Source organism: Cervus elaphus, chromosome 5 (genome assembly GCF_910594005.1).
Source record: "Cervus elaphus chromosome 5, mCerEla1.1, whole genome shotgun sequence".
Lineage (NCBI taxonomy): Eukaryota > Metazoa > Chordata > Mammalia > Artiodactyla > Cervidae > Cervus > Cervus elaphus.
Window position 1 is genome coordinate 112184542 of NC_057819.1, and position 21911 is coordinate 112206452.

Genomic DNA, 21911 nt, shown 5'->3' on the forward strand with positions numbered 1-21911 from the left:
GGGGGTGTTGCCTCGGTCCCGGCTAGGCATGTGACCCCGGGCAAGTCTGCCTGCGCGAGCCTCCATTTCCTACTTTGTTAAAGCTGTGGCAAGATGAAAGGCACCAAGAATCAGGTGTCGTGCTCAGTAATCAAGAGGGTGCCCATGGGCCTGACTGCTGGTTCTCATCACGGCCTCTGTCCCTGGCCTTCCGGGTGCCCTTTGCTTTGCCCACTCAGCCACGCCCTCTCCTCCTCCCCCGCGCCCTCCTCCCTATGTGCCAGCCTCCTGTCGCAGGCGCTGCTGCTCTGGGGGCGGGGCTGTCCCCGCAAGCCCTTGGACTGGCCCGCTCGCTGGGGACGAGAGCCAGGCCCCGCCCGGTGGCACCTTGGAGCTGGCAGCCCCCAGAGCTCTATTGGTAAGGCCACTGTGAACAGAAAGTGAGGAAAATGAGGCCCAGAGTGGGTGGACACCGCCCCCTACTCACAGCCTCCTTATGGCTGATTTGGGGGCTGGAGCCAGAACTGGCTGCCACCCACTGGAACCGCTGGGGTCCCATCTCACCCCAGCTGAGGGGTGGGGTAGAGTCGGGGGCCGCCTCCCCCCTCGCTCGTGTCCAGGATCCCAGGGGTGGAATTAACTTCTGGTGCCCCTGCCGGTGGGGTGGTGGCAGTTGGGAGCCAGGCCTTTGGGGGCAGGCGCCTGAGGACACGGCACTGTCCCTTTTGCTTGAGGGTCATGGTCGGGGGTGTGACGTGCCCTTGAGCCCAGGCAGAGGAGAGCAGCGGGGACAGGACCTGACGGCCTGGTACAGCGCCCAGAGGGGCCTTGGTTCCTACTGTTTGCCGCTCTGTTTACAGACAAGCCGCTGTCCTCCCTGGGCGAGGGGAAGGGGTGGGGCAGACGGCGAATGCCAAGGTGGCACGAGGCTGGGCATGTGCCTGGTCACGGATAGTGTCTGAGGAGTGTCTCACACCTGGAGGTGTCACTCTGAGGACCCCCGCCGCCACGGGAGCATCTTGATCTCTTCTGAAGCTGACCTCTGACCTGGGGGCAGCCAGAATCCGGGTACCCCCCCAGCCCCGCCCTGGGCCCAGAGTCCCCCATCAGTGAGTCTTGGCTCTGCTTATAGCATCTGACGGCAGAGGGGCTGAAAATAGCCCCTGAGAGAGGGGGAGGAGGGGGCTATTTAAAGGGCCTGGGAGGAGGAGAGCCCAGAGGGAGTGAGCAGTCATCATGGCCACTTCAGAGCTGAGCTGCCAGCTGGCGGAGGAGAACTGTGAGCGCCGAGAGGCCTTCTGGGCTGAGTGGAAGGATCTGACGCTGTCCACACGGCCTGAGGAGGGGTGAGTGCTGGCCAGTCAGGGGGTCCCCCATCCTCTCCCTCAGAGCACCCTTCCTGAGACTCATGAGGCCAGACCACAAAGCCCAGGGGAGGTTTTGGGGGGTGGGGGCCAGGAGAGTGCCTGCTGGGGGGAGTGGAGTCGCCCCTCCGGCACCCCAGGTCCCGGCAGCCCCAGGAGCTTGCCGGCCAGCCGGTGAGTGGCGGGCAGCCGTTCTCGGCTTCAGTGTCCCTGCCCCTCTCCTCCCAGTTGCTCCCTGCATGAAGAGGATGCCCAGCGGCACGAGACCTACCACCGGCAGGGGCAGTGCCAGGCGCTGGTGCAGCGTTCCCCCTGGCTGGTGATGCGGATGGGCATTCTCGGCCGTGGGCTGCAGGAGTACCAGCTGCCCTACCAGCGGGTGCTGCCCCTGCCCATCTTCACCCCCGCCAAGGTGGGCGCCGCCAAGGAGGAGCGCGAGGAGACCCCCATCCAGCTGCAGGAGCTGCTGGCCCTGGAAACCGCCCTGGGAGGCCAGTGCGTGGACCGCCAGGACGTGGCCGAGATCACCAAGCAGCTGCCTCCCGTGGTGCCCGTCAGCAAGCCCGGCACCCTTCGTCGCTCCCTGTCTCGCTCCATGTCTCAGGAGGCACAGAGGGGCTGAGAGGGATGGTGACTTGGGCTCCACTGTGCCTGCCCTGGGCTGGGCCCTTCCTGGCTAGGACCATGGAGGGGAGCTGCTGGTCACGGACGCTTCGTAGTTTGCCCAGAGTTGGGGGCTAGGGGAGGAGGGAGCCAGAGGCCAGGAGGCCTGGATCTCCTGAGTTCCCGGAGGGAGGGGAGCGGACGATGGGCACAAAAGGTGAAGAGCTGGGGGCCAGCACAGCCAAGTACCCCCAGTCCCAGGAGGAAGGGCAGGAGAAGCTGATGAGGGCAAGAGGTCCCTGAGAGGAGTGACCCCAGTCCAGATTTCAGCTTCAGAGAAGGATGAAGAAAAACTGTAAGGATCTGGAGTGCTCTGGGAAGGAGACTGGAGGGAGGGGGACGTGAAGAGGGCAGAGGCAGGGTGGAGCCCCCAGCACCCTCTGTTAGTGCTGCAATAAACGCTCAATCACATGCCAGAGTTTCGTCTCTTTCCTTCTGGTTGAGGGGCCTACCCATTGGTGTACCACCCCACCATGCTCACTTCTAGGAACAGGCCCTGCATCTCAGCTAAATATGGCAGAATTAGTGGGTCACCCCATGCTTGCGGGGAGGGGCTGTCGGGACAGCAGTAAACAGGGCGGCTATCTGTCCAGTCCCCCTGACTGCCGTGGGCCCTGGCCTCTGCCTCTAGCCCTCTGGCACTGTGCGGTGCCCAGGAGTCCAGTTGGCATCCAGGGTTTGTTGAAATGATCTCATGGAGAATAAGGAGGGGGCTGGCACCAGGACTGTCCTTAGCTGTGCCAGGGTGTGGTTGGGGTGAGGGACCCCAGGGCTGACCTCTCTCTTGGTTCTGAATCCGGACGGAATCAATCCTTGGCTGGGGTCAGGTGTTCCACCCTCCCTGGCCCAGGAGACCAAGGTGGGTTGTTGGGAGCAGGGTGTGTGTGTAGGGGGTCAGGCTCCTGTCTGACCTCTGCAGCTGTTGCGGTAACTCATGCCTCAGACTGGCTGCCTGGCCCAACTGGAAGACACTTTCTCTTGGACAAGGTGTGGGGGGGCGGGTGGCACGGAGGAGGCCTGGGCCCCATCTTGGCAGGGGCTGGTAGCCTACCCAGGGTGGAGAGGCACTATACTTGGTCAGAGGGGGGTCCTACTCCAGGAAGACCATGGAGATGGCCTCCGCAGAATCCACTTGCTATTTGGGGGGACAGGAGGGGAGAACCTGGCATCTTGACAGTCTGGTACCTGGAGTGCCAAGCAGTCTGCAGGCCTGGCCTGGTCCTGCTCGCCCAGAGCGGGCTGGAGTGTGGGCTGTGAGATGAGAGGGGTCAGACTCCAGACCAGGCGACACACCTAATCCCTTGGCGTCCGAGGCTGGGCTCGCGTCCCCTGGTAGCCCTGGCAGCCTGGAGAATGTACCCTGTGCCCTTCCGTCCTCACCTGGGCCCCTGGCCCTAGACGTGACGGGAACATCATGAGCCCGCAGGGCCTGCAGGGGAGGCCAGGCTGTTCTCTCCGCTGCGCGCATTAGCCCCACTCGCCTCCCCTATCGTCACTGCCATCTGACGGGCGGGGTCTACCGAGATCGTGGGGAGGCCAGAACGGACTGTCCTTTCTGGAGTCAGGGTGGGGCGCGGGTGGGGCGGGGGTGGGGACGGAAGAGAGGCCTGGAGGAGGGGAGCTGGGGAGACCTTACTAAGAAAGGGGGTGGATGTTGGAAAGGGTGTCCCGGAGATGGGGAGCCTGGCGGGGAACTGGGCCCTTGGTGGAGAGCGCTGGGAGCTGGGAACTGGGGACAGGGCTAACTTGAACCCTGGCAAAAGAGAAGGGAAGGGATGCCAGGCAAAAGGGGTGAATGCGGGGCTGGAGAAGAGCGACGTGGAGGTGCTGGGACTGGCGGCTGCGAGGGTCTGTAGAGTCTGGGGGTAGGAAGCTGAGGGGCAGGGTGCAGGAGCTGGTCTTGGAGGGCAGGTGAGGCAAAGAGTGAAGGGCAGCCGGGAGCAATGGTGGAGCAGGGGCGGGGACGGATGCTCCCCTCCATCCCACCCCCGTGTGTCTGCTGCAGGGACACTAAAGGAGATGGATGGGATAGGGAAGACGCAGCGCGTGGCCCCAGGCAGCTCATCGCTCAGCCGCCGCCCCCGCACCGGAGGGGCCAGGGCGGGCGAGCGGGGGTCGCGCCGCAGATAAAGGCGAGCGGGGCTCAAGGGCGGCCGCGGCAGCAGCATGAGCGGGACAGACTGGAGCCAGGCGGCGGGCGCGGTGCCCGACTCAGACCCGGGCCTGGCGGCGGTCGCCTCGGCCTACCAGCGCTTTGAGCCCCGCTCCTACCTTCGCAACAACTATGCGCCGCCGAGGGGGGACCTGAGCTGCCCCGACGGCGTCGGGCCTTGGAAGCTGCGCTGCTTGGCTCAGACCTTCGCCACCGGTGAGCGCGGGGGAAACAAGACAAAAGGTCATCAGGGAACCAGAGGGGCAGCACGCCGAGAACTCTCAGAACTGAGAGGAAAGGTGGGAAAGGCGGAACGCTGGGGGCAGGCGGAGGAGAGGCGCTGCCAGGCCTCTGAGATTTCCCCCAACTTAATCCTCACTGGTAGGCAGAGTTTATGGTTGTGGAACCTGAGTCTCAGAGAGGTTAAGTTCATTTCCCAAGCTAAGTCAGCCGACGCTGGAGCCAGGACTCAGACCCTGGTCCGTCTAACTCCAGAGCTAGTGCTTTTTCCAGATAGAGACCCACTTAACACCAGGAGAAAGAACAGAGAGAAGGGGCAAAGAAGCAGGAAAGGGAGGCAGTGACTGAGGCTGGGGGCTGCAGGCCTAGCACCAGGGCTCGCTTCCTCTGCCCACCCAGGGGAGGTGTCTGGCCGCAGCCTCATTGACGTCGGTTCAGGCCCCACTATATACCAGCTGCTCAGCGCCTGTGCCCACTTTGAGGACATCACCATGACAGATTTCCTAGAGGTGAACCGCCAGGAGCTGAGGCTCTGGCTGCGAGAAGAGCCTGGGGCTTTCGACTGGAGCGTGTACAGCCAGCACGTCTGTCTCATCGAGGGCAAGGGGTAAGCGCTGGGGGGTGAGGGTTGGTAGGGGGTTTTCTGGGAGTGACTGGTGGGAGGCAACAGAGAACTGAGTGTAAGCACCCGGAACCCTGGTCCTGACCCTGCCTTCTGCCCCCCCAAACAGGGAATCCTGGCAGGAGAAGGAGCGCCAGCTGAGAGCCAGGGTGAAGAGGATCCTGCCCATCGACGTGCACCAGCCCCAGCCCCTGGGCGCTGGAGGCCTGGCACCCCTGCCTGCCGATGCCCTGGTCTCTGCCTTCTGCCTGGAGGCTGTGAGTCCGGACCTGGCCAGCTTCCAGCGGGCCCTGGACCACATCACCACACTGCTGAGGCCTGGGGGGCACCTCCTCCTCATTGGGGCCCTGGAGGAGTCATGGTACCTGGCTGGGGAGGCCAGGTTGGCGGTGGTGCCCGTGCGCGAGGAGGAGGTGAGGCAGGCCCTGGTGCGGAGTGGCTATGAGGTGCGGGATCTGCTCACCTACACCATGCCTGCCCACCTTCGGACAGGTGTAGATGATGTCAAGGGCATCTTCTTCACCTGGGCCCAGAAGAAGGTGGGGGTGTGAGGCCCCTGTACACGCAGGGCCAATGGCCCTCACCCACCCAGATTCCCCATTGTCTGCGGTGCCTCTAATAAAGAAATAAGTCCCTGTTGGTTGGTGTAGGTGCAATCTGTGGCTCCCCGGGGAAGGGATCTGTCTCGTGCTGTGGGGGTATGGGAGGCATCGGCCCTGGTCTTTCCCCCCCAGAAGCTTCCAGAAAGGTCAGTTTCTGTACACTCGTTCTTCCCAAACTAAGGCAGGCCAGGGTCACAGGGAGCTCTTTCAGCATCTGCTGTGTGCCCTGCACCTGCTCGGTCCCTTCCGTCCCCACACTCAGCAGTACCCTCCTTGCAGGTGAAGCTCAGAAAGGTCAAGAACCAATAAACAGTAGTGGAGCTCAGTGGAACCCAGAAAGGGAGGCAGATGTAAGTGGAACTTGTGGCCAGTGGAGTTACCATCCAGTCACAAAGACCCAGAGATGGGAGCGGAGAAAAACAGGCACCAGTGGGACAGGAGCTCCATCCATATCCGCTGTTGCCCTGAATTGAGTTCCTGCCATCCCAACTCCCATGTTCCTAGCTAGAGACCCCTCTGCCCCACTGCTGCTTCCAGCCAGCTCTGTCTTCTTCCCTCCAGCCCATCCTACTCACAGAAATGAGCTGGAAAACAGCGGGTGAGGCTGAGAGTTGGTTTATTAAGAATGTCCCTTGCCACCCTCCTCACCTTAAAATAGTTCTTAGTATCAAAAGAAGTTAACGCAGGCCACCCAGGTCCCTGAGGTTGGAGTCCTAGCTCAGTGCCCTTACCCCCAGGGAGGGGAAAAGGAGCAGACTCCCTGCTCCAATCAGAGACAGCCGTAGGATGGAAAGTTTCTGGAGCTCCACAGTCTATCCGCGTGGAGCAGGAATGTGCTATGGCTGCTGGCAACTGGCAGGGGTCACCTTTACCACGGCATAGGCACAGCAATGCCCCTGCCTGCTTCTGGGAAGACCAGAGACCACAGCCAGCCACGGTCTTCTCCCCTCTTCCCCCAGATTGCCCCTTACTACCCCCCTCACCCTGGGTCAGGAAGTGGGAAAGGGGCTTAGCAGGCAGGGCACTGCAGTAGGGGATGGCGAACTATGTCTAGGCAAGGAGGATCCCCATTTTCCTTCCTCCCTCTGCCTCCCAAGGGGCTGCTTCTGGGGGTGATTGAGTTCTTGAGTTGTGTGGCAGCCCTATGAGGTTTGTAAAGAGAGGGAGTGCAAAAGAAAGGAACACATATACACACATGCAGCCTGGACACCCTTACCCCTGCCAGCACTTGAGGACATCCTGGCTCTCTGCCTGGCCTGCGCCGTGTGCAGAGCTGGTGTTCGGCCAATGGTTGCCCACATGATTTGGTCCCCCCCCACCCCCACTCACACTCCCTTGCACTCACGTTCAGTCTCTGCACAGTCCCCTAACCCACACGAACCGCCTGCCCTCCAACACACACACTTCAGAACCACTCACACACATCCACACTTTCTGCCCTGCGACAAGGCCAGTGCTCACCACCCCACCCGGCATCCCACACACCCCAGATCTGTGTCTACCACCCCATCAACCTACACACTCGGTCTCCCTCACACATTCGTGTGTGGGCTCCCAACCAGAACAGCAGCTCAGGGGCCACAGGGATTCCTGTCCTACGCTCTCTGGGGTCCTGGCTCCAAAGAGGGAGTGTGGTGAGGCCTCCCGGGGGTCTGACTGGGGCAAGGCTGAGTGAGACTGCCCCCTAATCCCTACAGCTTACTTCCTCTAGATCCCATGAGATCTGCTGGGAAACTTGGGCAGCCGAAGAGCAAGCGTCTACTGCCACCTAGCGGTGCCCCGAGGGAGGCATGGGGGTAACAGAAGGGGCCTCACTGTATCCCCAAAGGCCGTGGTACCTGCTCTCCCAGCCAGGCAGAGGGTGCTGGGAACCACCCTGGCAGTGAGGGGTTGTGAGGAGGAGGCTGACAGGGACGGAGACACAGCCTCCTCTCGGTGGAGCTAAGAACACAGTTCCAGTCCAGCTCAGCTCCAGGGACCAGAGGGGTTGCCCATTTTCTAGCCCCAGATATTATAAGGCCAGGTCTGCTGGGAGGCCAAGACCTGTAGGGGTCATGCGGGGGCTGAGCAAGGGGTGGGCAGGTTACATGATTCTGGCCCCACACCCTTCATGTCCAAGTTCAAGATGCTGAAAGGAAAACAAATCATCTCAAGGACTTCGGGGGAGAAGGGGAGCCAGCAGGGACAGACAGGATTCTCAAGAGGGCAGATCTGCTTCTGAGACTTCAGTCCAGCTTGACCTTGGCCTCTGACTCCTTCAGCAGGTAGAGGCTGTCATCTTCCAGAAAGCTAAGGGCGGAGGGCGGAGAGGGGAGCCCACTGAGGCAAGGCACAGCTCGAGAGCGTCCCCTGGCGGCAGGGGCGCGTGATGCAGGCAAGCTGGCCTAGTGTGGGGGTGACAGGTGCACACAGGCCTCTGAGAGGCCGGAAAGGGAGGGCACAGAGGAGGTGAGTGCTGGGCAAGGAGAGGCACCCACCTGAAGAAGAGGACATGAACGGGGATGGTGCTGATGTGCCAGATGGCATGGGCATCCAGGACCCAGAAGAGAGGCGGGAAGTCCAGCAGCTCGAGCAGGGACAGCCCCTGCAGCAGCAGGACCACCGCCACGCACTTGTGCACGTGCGGCAGCCGCTGGTTCCGCAGGCACCAGGCTAGCCACCATGCCGCATTCACCAGGCCTGGGCGCGGGCAGGGGTGGGGAGAGGCTCACTCCCTGGACCTCCTTCCCTCCTCCCCAAGTCTCCCCTCTGTGGCCCCGGAGCCACCCTGAGAAGCCTCCCCCGCAACCACCCCTCTCTCCCACCCCCTAATTCTTCTCTCTTCCTTCACCCTCAGGGTCTCTCTAGAACCTCCTTCTCTGGAGCCAGCACCAAGGCCCACCTCCACCCCGAGCCAGCGGTTCCGCAGGCGGCCCAGCCCTCCCCAGAGCCCGTCCCGCTCACCCATCGCCACGTTGACGGCCATATTGTAGCCGTAGTCGAAGCGGACGAGACTCAGGTAGGAGACGTGCGCCGTCAGCATGAGCAGCAGGAGGGCCCGGAAGGCACTGGCCACGGCCGGGTGCTGCAGCCCCACGGTCCTGCCCCGCCACCCAGAGCTGCTCAGACCGAGTGACCGGTCCCCACGGCAGCATGCTCTGAGGCACCCCCTCACCCCAGCAGCCATGCAGGGGAGCCAGGCCAGCAGGGCAGGCTTCCAATCCCCGGGGTGGGGGCAGCCTGTGACCATGTGCTGCATATAGCTCCTTGGAAAGAGCCAGGGCCCCCCATCCCATCACGGAGTCCCCTCCAGACCCATCTGGATGCTCTGTGCATGCGTGATGAAAGCCCTGGGGGAACAGCACCCCCAGGGAGGAGACTGGTGACCCCTTTCCGCCCCCAGGGCCTGATTCTGCCCCCAGAGCAGCCAGGACGGACGGGCTCACCTGACACAACAGAGATAGACTGAGTGCAGGATGACGGAGGAGGCACAGAAGTAGTCCATTTTCTGAGGGCAAGGAGAGCTGGATGAGGGACCAGCGTGAGGGGGGCAGGCCGCGGACAAGGCTTCATGGAAGGCAGGGCCCGGAGAAGACCCACCAGGGATGGGGGTGGCGGAAAGCCTGCCAGAGTCTAATGTGGGAGTCCCAGGCCTATGGCCAGTGGGGATGTCTCATGCTCCTTTCCTCTATTGCTGTTTTATGTCTGAATTCAATAGACTGACCCTTGTATTCACATTATACAATTAAAAAAAAAAATGTACTCAGCAGCAAGGGTTTAGAGGTGTGCCGGCCAAGACTCCAGAATGGAAGAGCGTGCGCAGACTTCAGAGTGCAGTCTGGGTTCAACAGCTGTGGGCTTGAGTCTGGATTGCCCCCCTTCAGTGGCTGAGTGATTCTGGGCAAGTGATCTCACCTGTCAAAGGCTCAGCTGCCGCATCAGCTAAGAAGAGCCAGTAATCACACCTGCCTCACAAGGGTCAAGTGAGGCTCAAGTGCACTAGTATGCTGAATAAAGCTCTGCACAAAGCAATGTTCGGTGAACCCAGTCAGCATGAGAACTAACAGCCAGGTCTGCCCCACCGCTGTCCCTGGTCCTCCGGGACTGTCCCCAGCAGAAGACGGAGTGGGAGGGCGCTCACCTCTGTGAGGTCGGTGTCCCTGGTGTGGAAGACTGTGGACCAGAACCAAGCATTGAGGGAGACCTGAGGAGAGAGGCGGCCGGTGAGCGTGGCTCCCAGGGGCGGGGAAGACCCCCCAGAGGGTTTACCTCCATCTCACTTTGGGGAAGGGGAGCTGAGAAACATGCTTCCCTGGGCCCTGAACAAACCCATGCCCCTCCACCCCCACCCAGTCTGGTCCCTCAGACTCAAGCTTCCCACCCCTGAACCCCCCCAAGGCTGCGACGCTGCAGCCTCCACAGGTTCCGGCCTGGCCTGGGAACCAGTTCCGGCAGTCAAGTTCCCTGGTTACTCAATGGCTAAGACAACAGCCCCCGGGGAACCTCACCTCCTCCCCCAACTGGCAGGTGATGACAGCCCCACCCGGGCCAGGGGAGCCAGTGACCTCAGTCTCTGGGGGCGGGAATGAAGTGGGTGGGGTGGAGGGGCTTGAGCCAGCTTGGGGTGTGTCTGGAGCAAGCAAGCAAGGGAGGGAGATCAAGCAGATCCCACTGGGGCCAAGTCTCGGAGGAGGAAGCCCAGCCTTCCCCTGGCTGGGCCGGCCCAACCCGCCAGGCCAGTGGCTGCCGCTGGGATCTGGGAGGAGCAAAGGAGCAGGGCTGGAGGGGCTGTGGTGGGCAAGGGCCCAAGGGAACACTGGAGGCCTTTCTCCTGGAAATTAACTGCAAGGAGACAGTACAAATCATCTTGCAAATGAGCCCTCACTCTGGTGGGAGTTGGTGGTGGCATTTTTTTGCAGGGACTGCTGAAACCCAACTATCTGAAAGAAGGGTGGGCTGGGGTGGAGACACAACGCTGGGCTGGGTGGAAGGGCTGGGAAACCAGTCAAAGGAAGAAACAGCCAAGGTCTGGCCTGGAAGGCCCTGGGGGTGGGGAGGGAGGCACTAGGGTGGTACAGGCCTGCCAGAGATGGGTAAAGGCCAGGAGCTGCTCACTTGGTCCAGTGTACCAGGAAAACTGACCAGGCAGGGGCCAGAAGGAGCAGGGTAAAAAACCACTTTCCCCCTGGTATGCAGCAGGAAGGCCAGGTGGTAGGATGAGTTCCCTAACACAGGCTTGAGGGGTTTGGGAGGAAAGGGGGAGAGCAATGGGGTGGAGGCCTAAGCTCCACTGCAAAGCTTCTCAAGCCTGGAAGTCTCTGGAGGCTCAGGGAGCCTGGTGAGCCTGTCTGGCCTGGGTTCAGGACTGACTCTTGCTGCTTCTGCTCCTCAAGACCTGGGCACAGGCCCTGCCTTTCTGGGTCCAAGCTCCCCCCGGGGACAAATCAGGGGGCCATTCCAAGTGATCCTTTGTCCCCTTTCCAGCCCTGATGTCAGGTGATTAGTCCAGGTCTTTTGAGGACAGCCATCCTGTCCCATCCCTGGAGACTGGACCCCTTCCCCAGAGACGGTAATGGGGCTGGTCTGGAGGCTGGAAAATGGAACAGGATGAAGTCCTTCCTCAGACTCTGCTTCTGCGAAGTCTGTGATGCTTGGGTCAGAGTAGGGAGAGAAGCAGGCTCAGTGCTGGAGACGGGGCCCAGGTGATCACGTGGGCCAGGTCTCCTGGGCAGGCCAGACCCAGGGACACCGTTGGGGCGGGAAGTGGCCCTGAAAGCCAACGTGACGGGGAGGCAGAGGGGAGGCAGCAGGCAAGGGCAGCCAGCCAGGTCTCCTCGTCACCCATGGCAGGAAGGGGGAGGTAACAGAATAAGCTCCAGCTGGAGGGCTGTGGAGGAACGCACAGGGCTTCGCTCTACGGGGCAGGGACTGGGGTGGTTTGGTCCCCTGTCCAACTGCCTCCCCGGGGTGCCTTCCACTTACGGAGACCCACCTGAAGCCTGGACTCTGCACCCTGAAAGATCCCCTTTCCCCTGGGGAGTGTCTCATTATGGGGGACTCCTCTTCTGACCCTCTCCTCAGACTTGGGAGACAGTGTCATTAAGAGTGCAGGCCCTAGGGTCAGACTGCCAAGGTTCAAATCCTGCCTCTGCATTTCCTGTGTGTCCTTGGGTAAGTTATTTAGCCTTGTTGGGCCTCAGTTTCCTCATCTGTAAAATGGGAACAATCATAGTATTGGTAAGGATTTAACGAACAAAACAAGTACAGTGTACAACGCAGTGCTCAGGGCAGGCAAGGCCACACATTGGGACTGACTTCTCCCTGCTCTGCTGACCAGTGTCGGATCCGCACACCCCTTCACAGAACCAAGGCCAAAGAGCCCACGTCTGTCTCCCACTCTCCGTGGTGGCCAGGGACGTCTAGGCTGAGAAAGGGTGGTCTCCCCAAATCTGCCTTGGCCCAGCCACAGTTCCAGGCTGGGGGCAGGATGTCTGGAGCCTCCATCATGAGATGGACTCTGGGTTCAAGTTCTGTTTCAACCCCTAAACAGCTGTGTGATCTGAAGCAAATAATAGCTTCTCTGAGCCTTAGTTGCCTCACGTACACAGCAGGGTTCAGAATAGCACCCGCTGCGTAAGAGGGTCCTAAGGACGATGTCTGCAAGATCCCAGGCACAGCGAAACCACTCAGTAAGTGGTGGCTATTCCTGGGCCTGGCACACAGTAGGTAGCCCAGAAATATCTGTTTCCTTCATCATGTCCAGGGACTGACCCCCACCACCGCCCTTCCTCACAGGTCACAATGTTCCAGGGAAAACCACGGAGCCCCAGGGTCTCTTGGTCCCAGAACACAGACGCCACAGCTGTAGGAAGAGGCCCCTCCTCCCTGCTCCTGAGCGACGACCCCACCAGGATGCACTGAAGGGAGGTTACTTCTCTTCGCTCAGAGTTTGTCATTAAGACTCAAGGTTAGGAACAGAAGGATGTGAAGGACAGGAGGGCCCAAGTGTACGGCTGCTCCCAGGCTCCTCGGCCAAGCCTGAGTAGAATGGGGGAGCCGGGGGTGGGGGGTGGTAACTGGCCAATCAGACAGGCCAGGAGGGCCATGGGCGCCAAGAACTTTGCATAAACACTGGGGAAAGGGGGAGGCCAGGGGCAGGGTGCCAACAGGGGTGGAACTGGAGGGGGACACGGCAGGCTGGGTGGAGGAGAGCAGGAGGCTGTTTCAGTCTGTTGGAAAATAAGAAAATTGAGACAAAAATATCACAGCCGTGAAACTGGTTGGATGCCAAGTGAGCCAGATCTGTCAAGAATTCGACCCCAGTGCTAAGCCCCAGTGCTCGGGGCTGTCATTGACACCGCCGCGGTGGGGACAAGTGGGTCTTTAAATAGCTCGCTGTCTCAGAAGTGGGGGAGGCAGAATGTTAAATATGATGCCTGCTGCCATCCTGCCCCCCCATCCCAGAGGCCTCAGGCAGGGCAAGCCAGCCCCAGTTCACTCCTGAGAGAGAAGTGGGCAAGAAGTGGATGGAGACCGGAAGAAGGGGACTTTTTCCACCATCAAAAAGGATTCCTTGATTTCCTGCTATTGCCTGTTCCACTGGTGCTTGTCTGACCGTAGGGACGTCCTTCCTGAAGTCTAGCCATCATTCTGCTGTCTCTTCTCCCACTTTCCTCAGCAGAGGTGGGGTACAGTTCATCCCCACCACCATAAATCATCCTGAAGAGACAGTCTGGCCTTTCCTGGCACCCCATCCTCACTCTACCCCAAGGACCTTTCCTTGTTGGATGAAGGGACAGAGAATCGGTTTAACCTCACAGCTTTGGCAGAGAGCAGGGGCCCCCGGTTCCATGAAGTCAAAGGTCTGTGGTGGGCTCCTCCAAAGCCTGGCCGCTGCCCAGCCCAAGTCCAGGTCTAAATGTCAAGGCAAGGGTTGACTTCTTATGCCAAAGCTTCGTCAGCCCTGCTAAGTGCCAGAGAAAAAGCCGCTGAGACCCTTCCCCCTCCCCAAGACCTCACCTGGAGCAGGTGGGGGACCTTCCCACTCCAACTCACCAAAAGGCAGGAGCCCCAGTCGCTCCAGAAAACCCAGCCCACAACAAAGTCCACAGTCACAACCTCCATACAGCTTGGGATTTTTCCCTCTTGCAAATGCACACAGGACTAAAGATAGAGTGTAAAATCCACACTGGATCATCAAAGACAGTGTGGACACTGAGACTCTGTCCCTCGAGGGCCTCCTGGTGGCACAAAGCGGGGGCCCCATATCCTCAGGGTGTCCTAAGACACAGGCCGCAGGTATCTGTCCTCTCCCAACCCAGCATCACCTGCTGTATCCCTAAGGGCCCTTGTCCTGCTGGACTGCAGGACACACCTGGGAGGTATGATCCTCACCAAGACGGAAGCTGAGTGGCAGATGCCAGTGAGACGAAAGACCCCAGAATCAGGGGGGATCAAGGCGAGAGATGTGAAGTGACCACCGGCCTCTGGCACGTGTTATGAAGATGAAGGCGGGGACTCTCTGAGGTCCCTTCAGACAAGCGTGTCTACCCAAGGAGGCTCTGAGTTTGGTTCAGAGAGTTCAGGCAGGACTGTCCTGTGATAACAGGGGCAGGGACGAGGGGGCAGTAAGGGCAGACCTCAGTGTCCCTAGAAGAACGAATGCCAAGAGGAAGGGGACAAGTGAGCTCTCCTCCGTTTCCCCACCTTTCCTGCTTGCACAGCCAGGACCACATTCGCTTCTCTGTGTGAGGCCAAAAACAGGGAGTGATGGCTCTGTCCCACCCAGTGACAGGCTGGGATGATGCCAGGCCCCAGTCTACACAAGCATTCTGGCCCCTCAGTCCGGCACTCAGAGCCCTCTCCGCTCCATCTTTACTCCCTCATCTGCCCTTCAGCCAGCCACAGCGGCCAGGCTGACCTTCCCAAGGATGCCGGTCCAGGCCCCATACTGACCAGCTTCTGCACCTTCACTCCTGCTGGGTCCGCAGCCCAGGAGGCGGGAATCCAACATCCTCTCCCTTCTGGGCACGTGTCTAAGCCTGACCAGGCCTACGGATCCCGTAGAAGGAGATGCAGGGTCCCCTCCTCCTCGCTCTTCCCTGAGAGACTCCTCACCCAGACCATGTGGTCTCCAGCTCACAGCTCGCCAGGCTCGCTCCCTGAGCCCTCTTCGCCTCGGCCTCTATCCTGCCTCCCAGACTGGCTGGAGCTGCACCTCCCACCCAGCTGAGCTCCTTGGGATGGGGGCTTCAGCCACCACAAGCGCTAACCCCTGTCTCTACCCACAGCAGATACCCACTAAACATGCAGCACCTCACGTGGAGACAGCCCAGAGGGGGCGAGGTGCTCAGGCCCTGGAGTCAGACAGCCCCGGGGGCCAGCCTGTCTCCACTAGTCACCACCCTGTGAGCTGACAACTTTGGGCATGTTTCCCTGCTCTGAGCCTTCCACAGGGCTTGCAGTGGTATCACGAGGATTAAATGAGAAAATGTACGTACAGAACTTAGGACCATGCCCATCATGTGATCTGAGTCCTGTAACTGATAAAGATTATGAATATTATGGAATGGAAAGTATTAGGGAGGAGCACCATTTCCCAGAGGTTCCACAGCCTTCTTCTGGCCCTCCTTCCAGGCCCCATCCCTGAAGTCTGAGGTTTGGCCTAGACGGCCGGCACCCGACACGATCAGCTTTCCCAAGGCCCTCAGAGACCTTCAGTCTCATCTTATTTGACAGAAGCAGAATTCAGGAGAATGGCCTACTCCTTCCTGTCCTTGTCCCAGGGCTCCCCCAACCACATGATGGCCTTGTGGTTTTCCACCTGTGCCTCCTTCTGTCTGCATTGCTGCCTCCTCCTCGTCTATCCAGCCATTAAGTTTTGGGGTTTCTCGGGTCTCCATTCCAGATCCCTTCTCTTCTCACGGAGCTCCCCCCGGTGATGACATCCACACTCACAGTTTCTATCACTGTCTTCTAAGCAGAAGCACAGGGCTTGTCCTTGATTCCTCGCTTCTCATCTTAGGTCACCTCACAGCCAAGGTGGTGTGAGTGGAAACTCTGGAGCCAGATGTCTAGATTCAAACCCTGGCTCCTGGGGCGGATAACTTAAACTTTCCAGTCCTTGGTTTCCTTGACTGTAAACTGAGGACAATAATACTGCCTACCTCATAAGCTTTTTATGGGATTAACAAGGTTAATATTTATAAAGAGCTTAGAATGATACCTGGCACAGAGTAAGAGCTGTGTATGGGTTTGTTAAAGAAATACATTAAAAAATTTTAATGTTACCTCCAAAACATAGCTCAAACACACTTCTCTTTAATACCCCTCCTTCCCCAGACCTGTGCCACCTCTCTAGCCTAGCTACTGTGCCCTACACTAAAATTACCAAATAGCCCCTGCATCCACTCCTGCTTCCTCCAACCTGGCGTCTACACAGAGGCCAGAACAGCAAATGTATTCCTGAAGCCCCTTCTCTGCAACCCTCATTGCTTCCTGAGGTTTTGGGAGTCAAGATCTAAAGTGTTACTATGAGGTTTTGAGAGTCAAGATCTAAAGTGTTACTATGCCTGCAGGCTCTCCACCTCTATCCATCTCCAGGCTCCACCTGCTGCCCACCTGCTTACCTGCCTCACACCCCATCCCAGCTTCTTGCCTGGTTGGCCTCCTGACGTTCATGTCCTCATATAACCTGCACTCTGCCCTGCCAGTGCGCATTCTTCCATCATTCTGATTTGACCTCACATACCCCTTCCTCACGGAAGCCTTCTTGGATTGCCCCGTACTGGTCTAGACCCCACCACATCCCCCACAGCACTGATCTAGGCTTCACTGCACTTGTTCATAACTGACCTTTTACATTCAATAGTGTACTTATGTGACTGGTACCAGAGGGCGGGGACCCATGTGTTTTTATATGCTTTTGGATCTCTCGCACATAGTAGGTACTCAACACTTGAACACATGGCTGCTTTGATGGAAGCAAGGTGAGTGAGTGGGGGCTGTTTCCCTAAGGTTTACCGTGGTAGCTCTGATCCAGAGACATCTATTGCAACCTCTCCTGCCCTCCCCAAGGTGATTGTGGTTCATATCTGTACCACAGTCCCTGTTTCTCTCACACAGCTCCAGGCCCCAGATGCTGGCTCTTCTGACCAGCCACTCTGTGAAGCTCAGAGACCTCTCTGGATACTCAGATGGACCATATTTCAGCTTCTCCAGGGATGGTCTAAGCTCCAGATGGACTGCTGTCGCTGCCACGGCCTCTAGGCCTCGGCTGGGGTTGACAGGGCTTTGAACCCTCCACAGGGGTCCTGGAAAGACCTGTGGTCCCAGAATGCTTCTACCACCCTTCTCCCTTCTGTGTCTATAAACTGTCCTACTGGGTGTTTGAGCGGCTTCCTGCTTCAGGACGAGATCAAGGTCTCTTTCCTCTCCCCCTCCTTCTCAGACAGCCTGACCCAGGATCTTCTAGAAAGCGAAGGCCTGTTTCAGCACTGTCCCGGCTCTCCCCAGGCTGGACCACCCCACAGCTGCAGGTTTATCCCTGGAAAATTGAGGGGAAGCTAGGTGGTAAGAATGGGGATCTAAGGCTTCCTCGTTCTTGTTTGAGGGTGTAGAACAGGAATCCTGCCAGGTTACTTACCCAAGCGAAGACCACGCAGGTGGGGTACATAGGCGAGGAGGCTGGCACGGAGGTGCGGTAGCGACAGAGCATCACCAGGTTGGCCAGGCCATTGAGGAAAGAGGCCACAGCAGAAGCTGGCTCTTGGAAGCACAGGAACCGGGAGAAGGGCCACTGAAAAAGGAGCACATGGATGGGGCCTGAGGGTCAGGCAATGCCCAGTTGGCCCCACCCATCTCTGCTTGACCTGCTGCATCCCCAGGTCCCCAGCTGGCTCCTCAGCTCTGGACCTTGGCCAAAGCCTCAGGTGCGGTCCCTCTTCAGGTCAATGAGCTCCCCTGTAGTCCCTGGCTGAGAGTCATCCCTCCATCCTGGCCAGCACTCACAGCACTGGGATGACCAGGCGGGCCAGTGCTGATGGCTCAGTATGGTTGGTGGAAGCAGCACAGACCTGCCATCTAGAAGACACAAGAACTAATCCATCCTCTACCACTGACCACAGCCCTCTGAGCTTCACCTTCCTCTGTGACAAGCTGGGGAGAATAATTCTTACCAACCACAACAGTCTAGAATAAGATCTTATTGGATCAAAGGGTATCAGCAAGCTGAGCCTCTATGCCTCACTGGGCAATCTGAGGGGGTATTTTTATTTTAAATCCAGACCCCTACTGAAGAAGCAACAGACAGCATACCAAGGGGACACTCTGGGAATTTGTCCTTGTAGGAAGGTGGGCATCTCAACCACTCTAAGCAGCCCAGCACCACTCCCTGAGGAGACCCCAAAACATCCTAGATCTTGTTACCTCAAACCAAGAGGCAGGGACACATTTTTCCCATCTGATGATAGGAAAACCAGCATATTTTGAGAACAGGAAACACACACTCATCACCCCACACTTTGGCTTGCTTCAACAGCATGGTCCAACTAGAGGCATCTAACTCCCACCATATACTTAACCTGATGCTCCAGCTCACCTTGCCATGGAACTGAGGCACTTTGTGACCTTCCCGGAGGTAGAGGCCAACGGTGACCCACATACACTCATACTTACAGTCGTCCCGACAGGTCCAACCTGAAACAGATAAATATGGCCTGGTGAATTCCCCAGCACAGGGAGGCACAGAGATAGCCTGAAAGGGGCTCAAACCCAAACACAAGCCAAGAGGGCCTGCAGGTTGGGGAAAACCAGAAGAAATCTGAAAATTCTAACTTTCTGCTTGGATGGATGAGTGATGGTGCAACATACACACAAGGGAAAGGTGCGTGTGTGCATGTATGTGTGTGTGTGTTAGAGTGTATACTGAGCAAATAGAGATGTCTCTTCTCCTTTAACCCAAGATGGAGATTTTGGCATCTGATGGACTCATCTGTGGACATCTGGGTTCATGTTTGCTCTTCCTGAATACAGGATTTGCTTTCACTCCCCAGGGAGAAACCCTTGTTATCTTAACCCCCGCCTATGAAAATGAAGCTCAGGTTCTTCACTCTGACTTTGGAGGCCCCACATTGCCTTTTAAACTTTATTTCCCACCACTCCTTTTCAGGCACCCTGCTCCCTGAGTAAACCAAGCTGCAGGATGTGTCCATATCTACCCGGGGCCTCCACTCTCTGTTCTTTCTGTCCGGTAAACAAAGGACAGTAAAGAGAACAAACTTGCAGTCAAACAGGCCAGAACTGAAAACTCTACTAGTTACTGGCTGTGTCACTTTGAGCAGGATACCTAACCTCTCTGAGTCTCCTCATTTGTAAAAATCAGGTTAAGAGAATCAATCTCACAGGGTTGTTGTGAAAAACAACTATTTTGACACGTGTCACACAGTAAGTGCCCACTATGGCCACAGGCCTCAATTTAATGCACCTATCGGGAAGACCTTCCTCTCAGGAATGTCCAAGATAACCAGTGCCCCCAACTCTTCAAAGTCAGAAACGATTCCTTCCTCCCCTACATGCTGCTTAATCTAAGAATCCTTTGGGGCTTGAATTACCGTCTCCTTGCATTACGAGCCCCCAGTGGCAGGACCCTGGTCTGATTTCAGTGTCATTCCAGTACTTTGTACCCAGAAGGCAGTAAATGCCCATTTGACTGAATAAATAAAAAGTAAACGAAGCTCCTGGCTGACAGGCTGTCATCACTCTGGGGCTCCACTCACTCACACCCATAATGGACCTCAGGGAGGAAATAAGGTGCATCATTACAGAGTGGTATTAGGGGGCGGGGCCAAGATCGTTGGGCGGGGCCTACCGCGGGGGTGTGTCTTACCTGCTAGACTCATGTAGATTGGCTGGCGGGAGCGGAAGTGCTTCAGTGCACCCCCCGAGCAGTTCCGTTCTTCGCACCGGAGCAAGCAGTCGCGGTACACTGGCTCGCGGTCGCCCTGGGAGCCGCTTGCTAGCGCGGCTGCTCCAGCCAGCAGTACCAGCCGCGCAGTCCGCCCGGCCATCCTTCCACCCTGGCCCTCCGCCGGCGGAGGAGCTTAGGGGCTTTCACTTCCGGAATAAGCGGAAGTGCCTTGTGTTCTTTCATCTGCTCTCCGCCGACGTCCACCCCAGTTTAAATAAAAGTTCCCGGGTTTTTGCCGGCGCCTGCCCCGCTCTTCGCCTAAATATTATCTGCATATAACATAGGCGACAGTGTTAGGGTAAGGGAGACACCGGGTAGGTTAAGAAGCAAAATAAAATGGTATTTTATCAACATTTGTCTTCTTCTCCAGGGTCTTTTTGTTTGAGCTAGGGCTATTTTTCTGTCCCCAGTTTAATCGGATTTCCGCACTCTAATGTACCTGGAAATGTCTATTTATCTTCCAACTCCACTGGCACCACCACTCTAGTTAAATCATCATCTGTTGTCCAGGCATCCAAAGTAGCCTCTTAACACATCCCCCTACTTCTACTTACACCCCTCCAGCCCATACTCCCATTTCCAAGCATTGACATTTGACCATATCATTCTCCTTAAAATTCTTTACTGGTTCCTACTTGCCTCAAGATAAAATCATAATTCCACAAGCCCTGCATAATCTGACTCCTGCCTGCTGATCTCCCTCATTTCTCTGCTCCAGACTTCCCTCAAGAGGCCATGGCCCTTGACCTTACCTCATCCCCTTGTCCCTATCATTCTTACTCCAGCTGATTCTTTTAGTTTCAACTGAAACACCGCTTCTAGGAGTAAATAACACGTGGAGGGTGATATAACATATGGTGGTCTCTGTTCCCAGGCAAGATTGTGGAGGGACCTTGCTGTCTTGTTTACTACTATACTGCCAGCACTAGTAAGAATTTGCCTCAGGGTAGGCCTAGCATAGATGCAAAGGAGATCACATCTATCATCAACAAATGCTAAAAAAAGAAAAATGACATTTAAGTTGAAAGAAGCCATACTAAGACTTGCAGTTGACTTTCAGTAGAAATAAAATTCAGAAGACAGTGGAGCCACATATTTAAAACACAGAAGGAAAATTAACTGTTAAAACCTAGGATTTGATATATAAAAATATATATGACTCAAAAATGAAGACTAATTATGTTTTCTGACAAACAGAAACAAAGAGAATTTGTCACTGCAGACCTTCAGTGACAGGGATACTGAAAGGTATTTTTCAAATAGAAGGAACACGTCCTCCAGTGGGAAGCATACAAAGGCAGGACGTGATAGAGTGAAGGCAGATATGTGCGTCATCTAGATGACTATGGACCACACAACGTGATAATGAGAAAACTTTTGGGGTCATTTCTTTTGAATTTTATTAAAACTGGTTTATGGCTTCCCAGGTGGCTTAGTGGTAAAGAATTGGCCTGCCAGTGCAGGAGACACAGGTTTGATCCCTGGATCGGGAAGATCCCCTGGAGAAGGGAATGGCAACCCACTCCAGCATTTGTGCCTGGAAAATTCCATAGACAGAAGAGCCTGGAGGACTACAGTCCATGGGGTTGCAAAGAGTTGGACACGACTGAGTACACACACACACACACACACACTCACAGGGGCACTTGCTAAGACCAAACATGGAGTTTTTTGGTGTTTTTGTTTGTTTAAGTGAATGAACAATATAATTCATCATAAGAATTTGGGTGCCAAAGCTGGGCTATCAAATCACCAGCATGATTCAGACTATGCTGAGATAAGAGAGATATCCTATTTCTAGAAAAATTAAGAGGAGGATCTTTGGGAATAGGAAGTGAAAGTGAAAGTGTTAGTTGCTCAGTCCTGTCCAACTCTTTCCAATCCCATGGATTGTATAACCCACTAGGCTCCTCTGTTCATGGAATTCTCCATGCAAGAATACTGTAGTGGGTAGCCATTCCTTCTTCAGGGGATCTTCCCAACCCAAGGATTGAAGCATAATTAGTGTGTGTGTACTGATTGCCTTTTCCTCCACTCCACTCTCTGGATTCTATTTTCTCTTTTTTAAAATTAATCAATTTATTTGGCTGAACTGGGTCTTAGTTTTGGCATGTGGGATCTAGTGCCCTGACCAGGGATTGAACCCACGGCCCCTGCACTGGGAGCTCAGAGTCTTAGCCACTGGACCACCAGGGAAGTCCCTGAATTCTACACTTTCACTCTGTCAGCAAACATTTCCTGAGCCCCTAGCCCTAGCTCCAAGGTCAGGCCCAGCTCCAGGAGGCACCATTCATATTTTATGTTCTGTGAATGGCGCTCAGGGGTGCCCCATTCACATTATATT

The 21911-nt window shown here is 56.9% G+C and overlaps 3 protein-coding genes across 6 annotated transcripts; 2 read left to right on the plus strand and 1 right to left on the minus strand.

The window, feature by feature from the left end:
* The first annotated feature begins 418 nt into the window (after positions 1–418).
* Positions 419–2417, plus strand: LOC122694982 (titin-cap). The gene is made up of 2 exons (XM_043904423.1): positions 419–1325; positions 1572–2417. The coding sequence occupies exons 1-2, from the start codon at positions 1216–1218 to the stop codon at positions 1963–1965; spliced, it is 504 nt and encodes a 167-aa protein (XP_043760358.1). The 5' UTR covers positions 419–1215; the 3' UTR covers positions 1966–2417.
* A 154-nt stretch (positions 2418–2571) lies between these two features.
* PNMT (phenylethanolamine N-methyltransferase) lies at positions 2572–5654 on the plus strand. Of its 3 annotated transcripts, none has more exons than XM_043904422.1 (4): positions 2572–2865; positions 4012–4374; positions 4798–5005; positions 5130–5654. In XM_043904422.1, exons 2-4 carry the CDS (start codon positions 4173–4175, stop codon positions 5569–5571), a joined length of 852 nt encoding a protein of 283 aa, XP_043760357.1. In that variant the 5' UTR covers positions 2572–2865; positions 4012–4172; the 3' UTR covers positions 5572–5654. The 3 variants fall into 3 exon arrangements, with proteins under 3 accessions (XP_043760357.1, XP_043760355.1, XP_043760356.1); XM_043904420.1 differs by lacking the exon at positions 2572–2865 and adding an exon at positions 3429–3533; XM_043904421.1 differs by lacking the exon at positions 2572–2865 and adding an exon at positions 3462–3572.
* A 567-nt stretch (positions 5655–6221) lies between these two features.
* On the minus strand, positions 6222–19706 carry PGAP3 (post-GPI attachment to proteins phospholipase 3). 2 transcript variants are annotated; one of them, XM_043904419.1, is made up of 8 exons: positions 19487–19706; positions 18200–18297; positions 17246–17398; positions 9743–9805; positions 9048–9109; positions 8566–8702; positions 8100–8301; positions 6222–7911 (listed from the first exon to the last, which is right to left on the minus strand). In XM_043904419.1, the coding sequence occupies exons 1-8, from the start codon at positions 19665–19667 to the stop codon at positions 7848–7850; spliced, it is 960 nt and encodes a 319-aa protein (XP_043760354.1). In that variant the 5' UTR covers positions 19668–19706; the 3' UTR covers positions 6222–7847. The 2 variants fall into 2 exon arrangements, with proteins under 2 accessions (XP_043760354.1, XP_043760353.1); XM_043904418.1 differs by having other exon boundaries at positions 6222–8006.
* Between the last annotated feature and the right edge of the window lie 2205 nt (positions 19707–21911).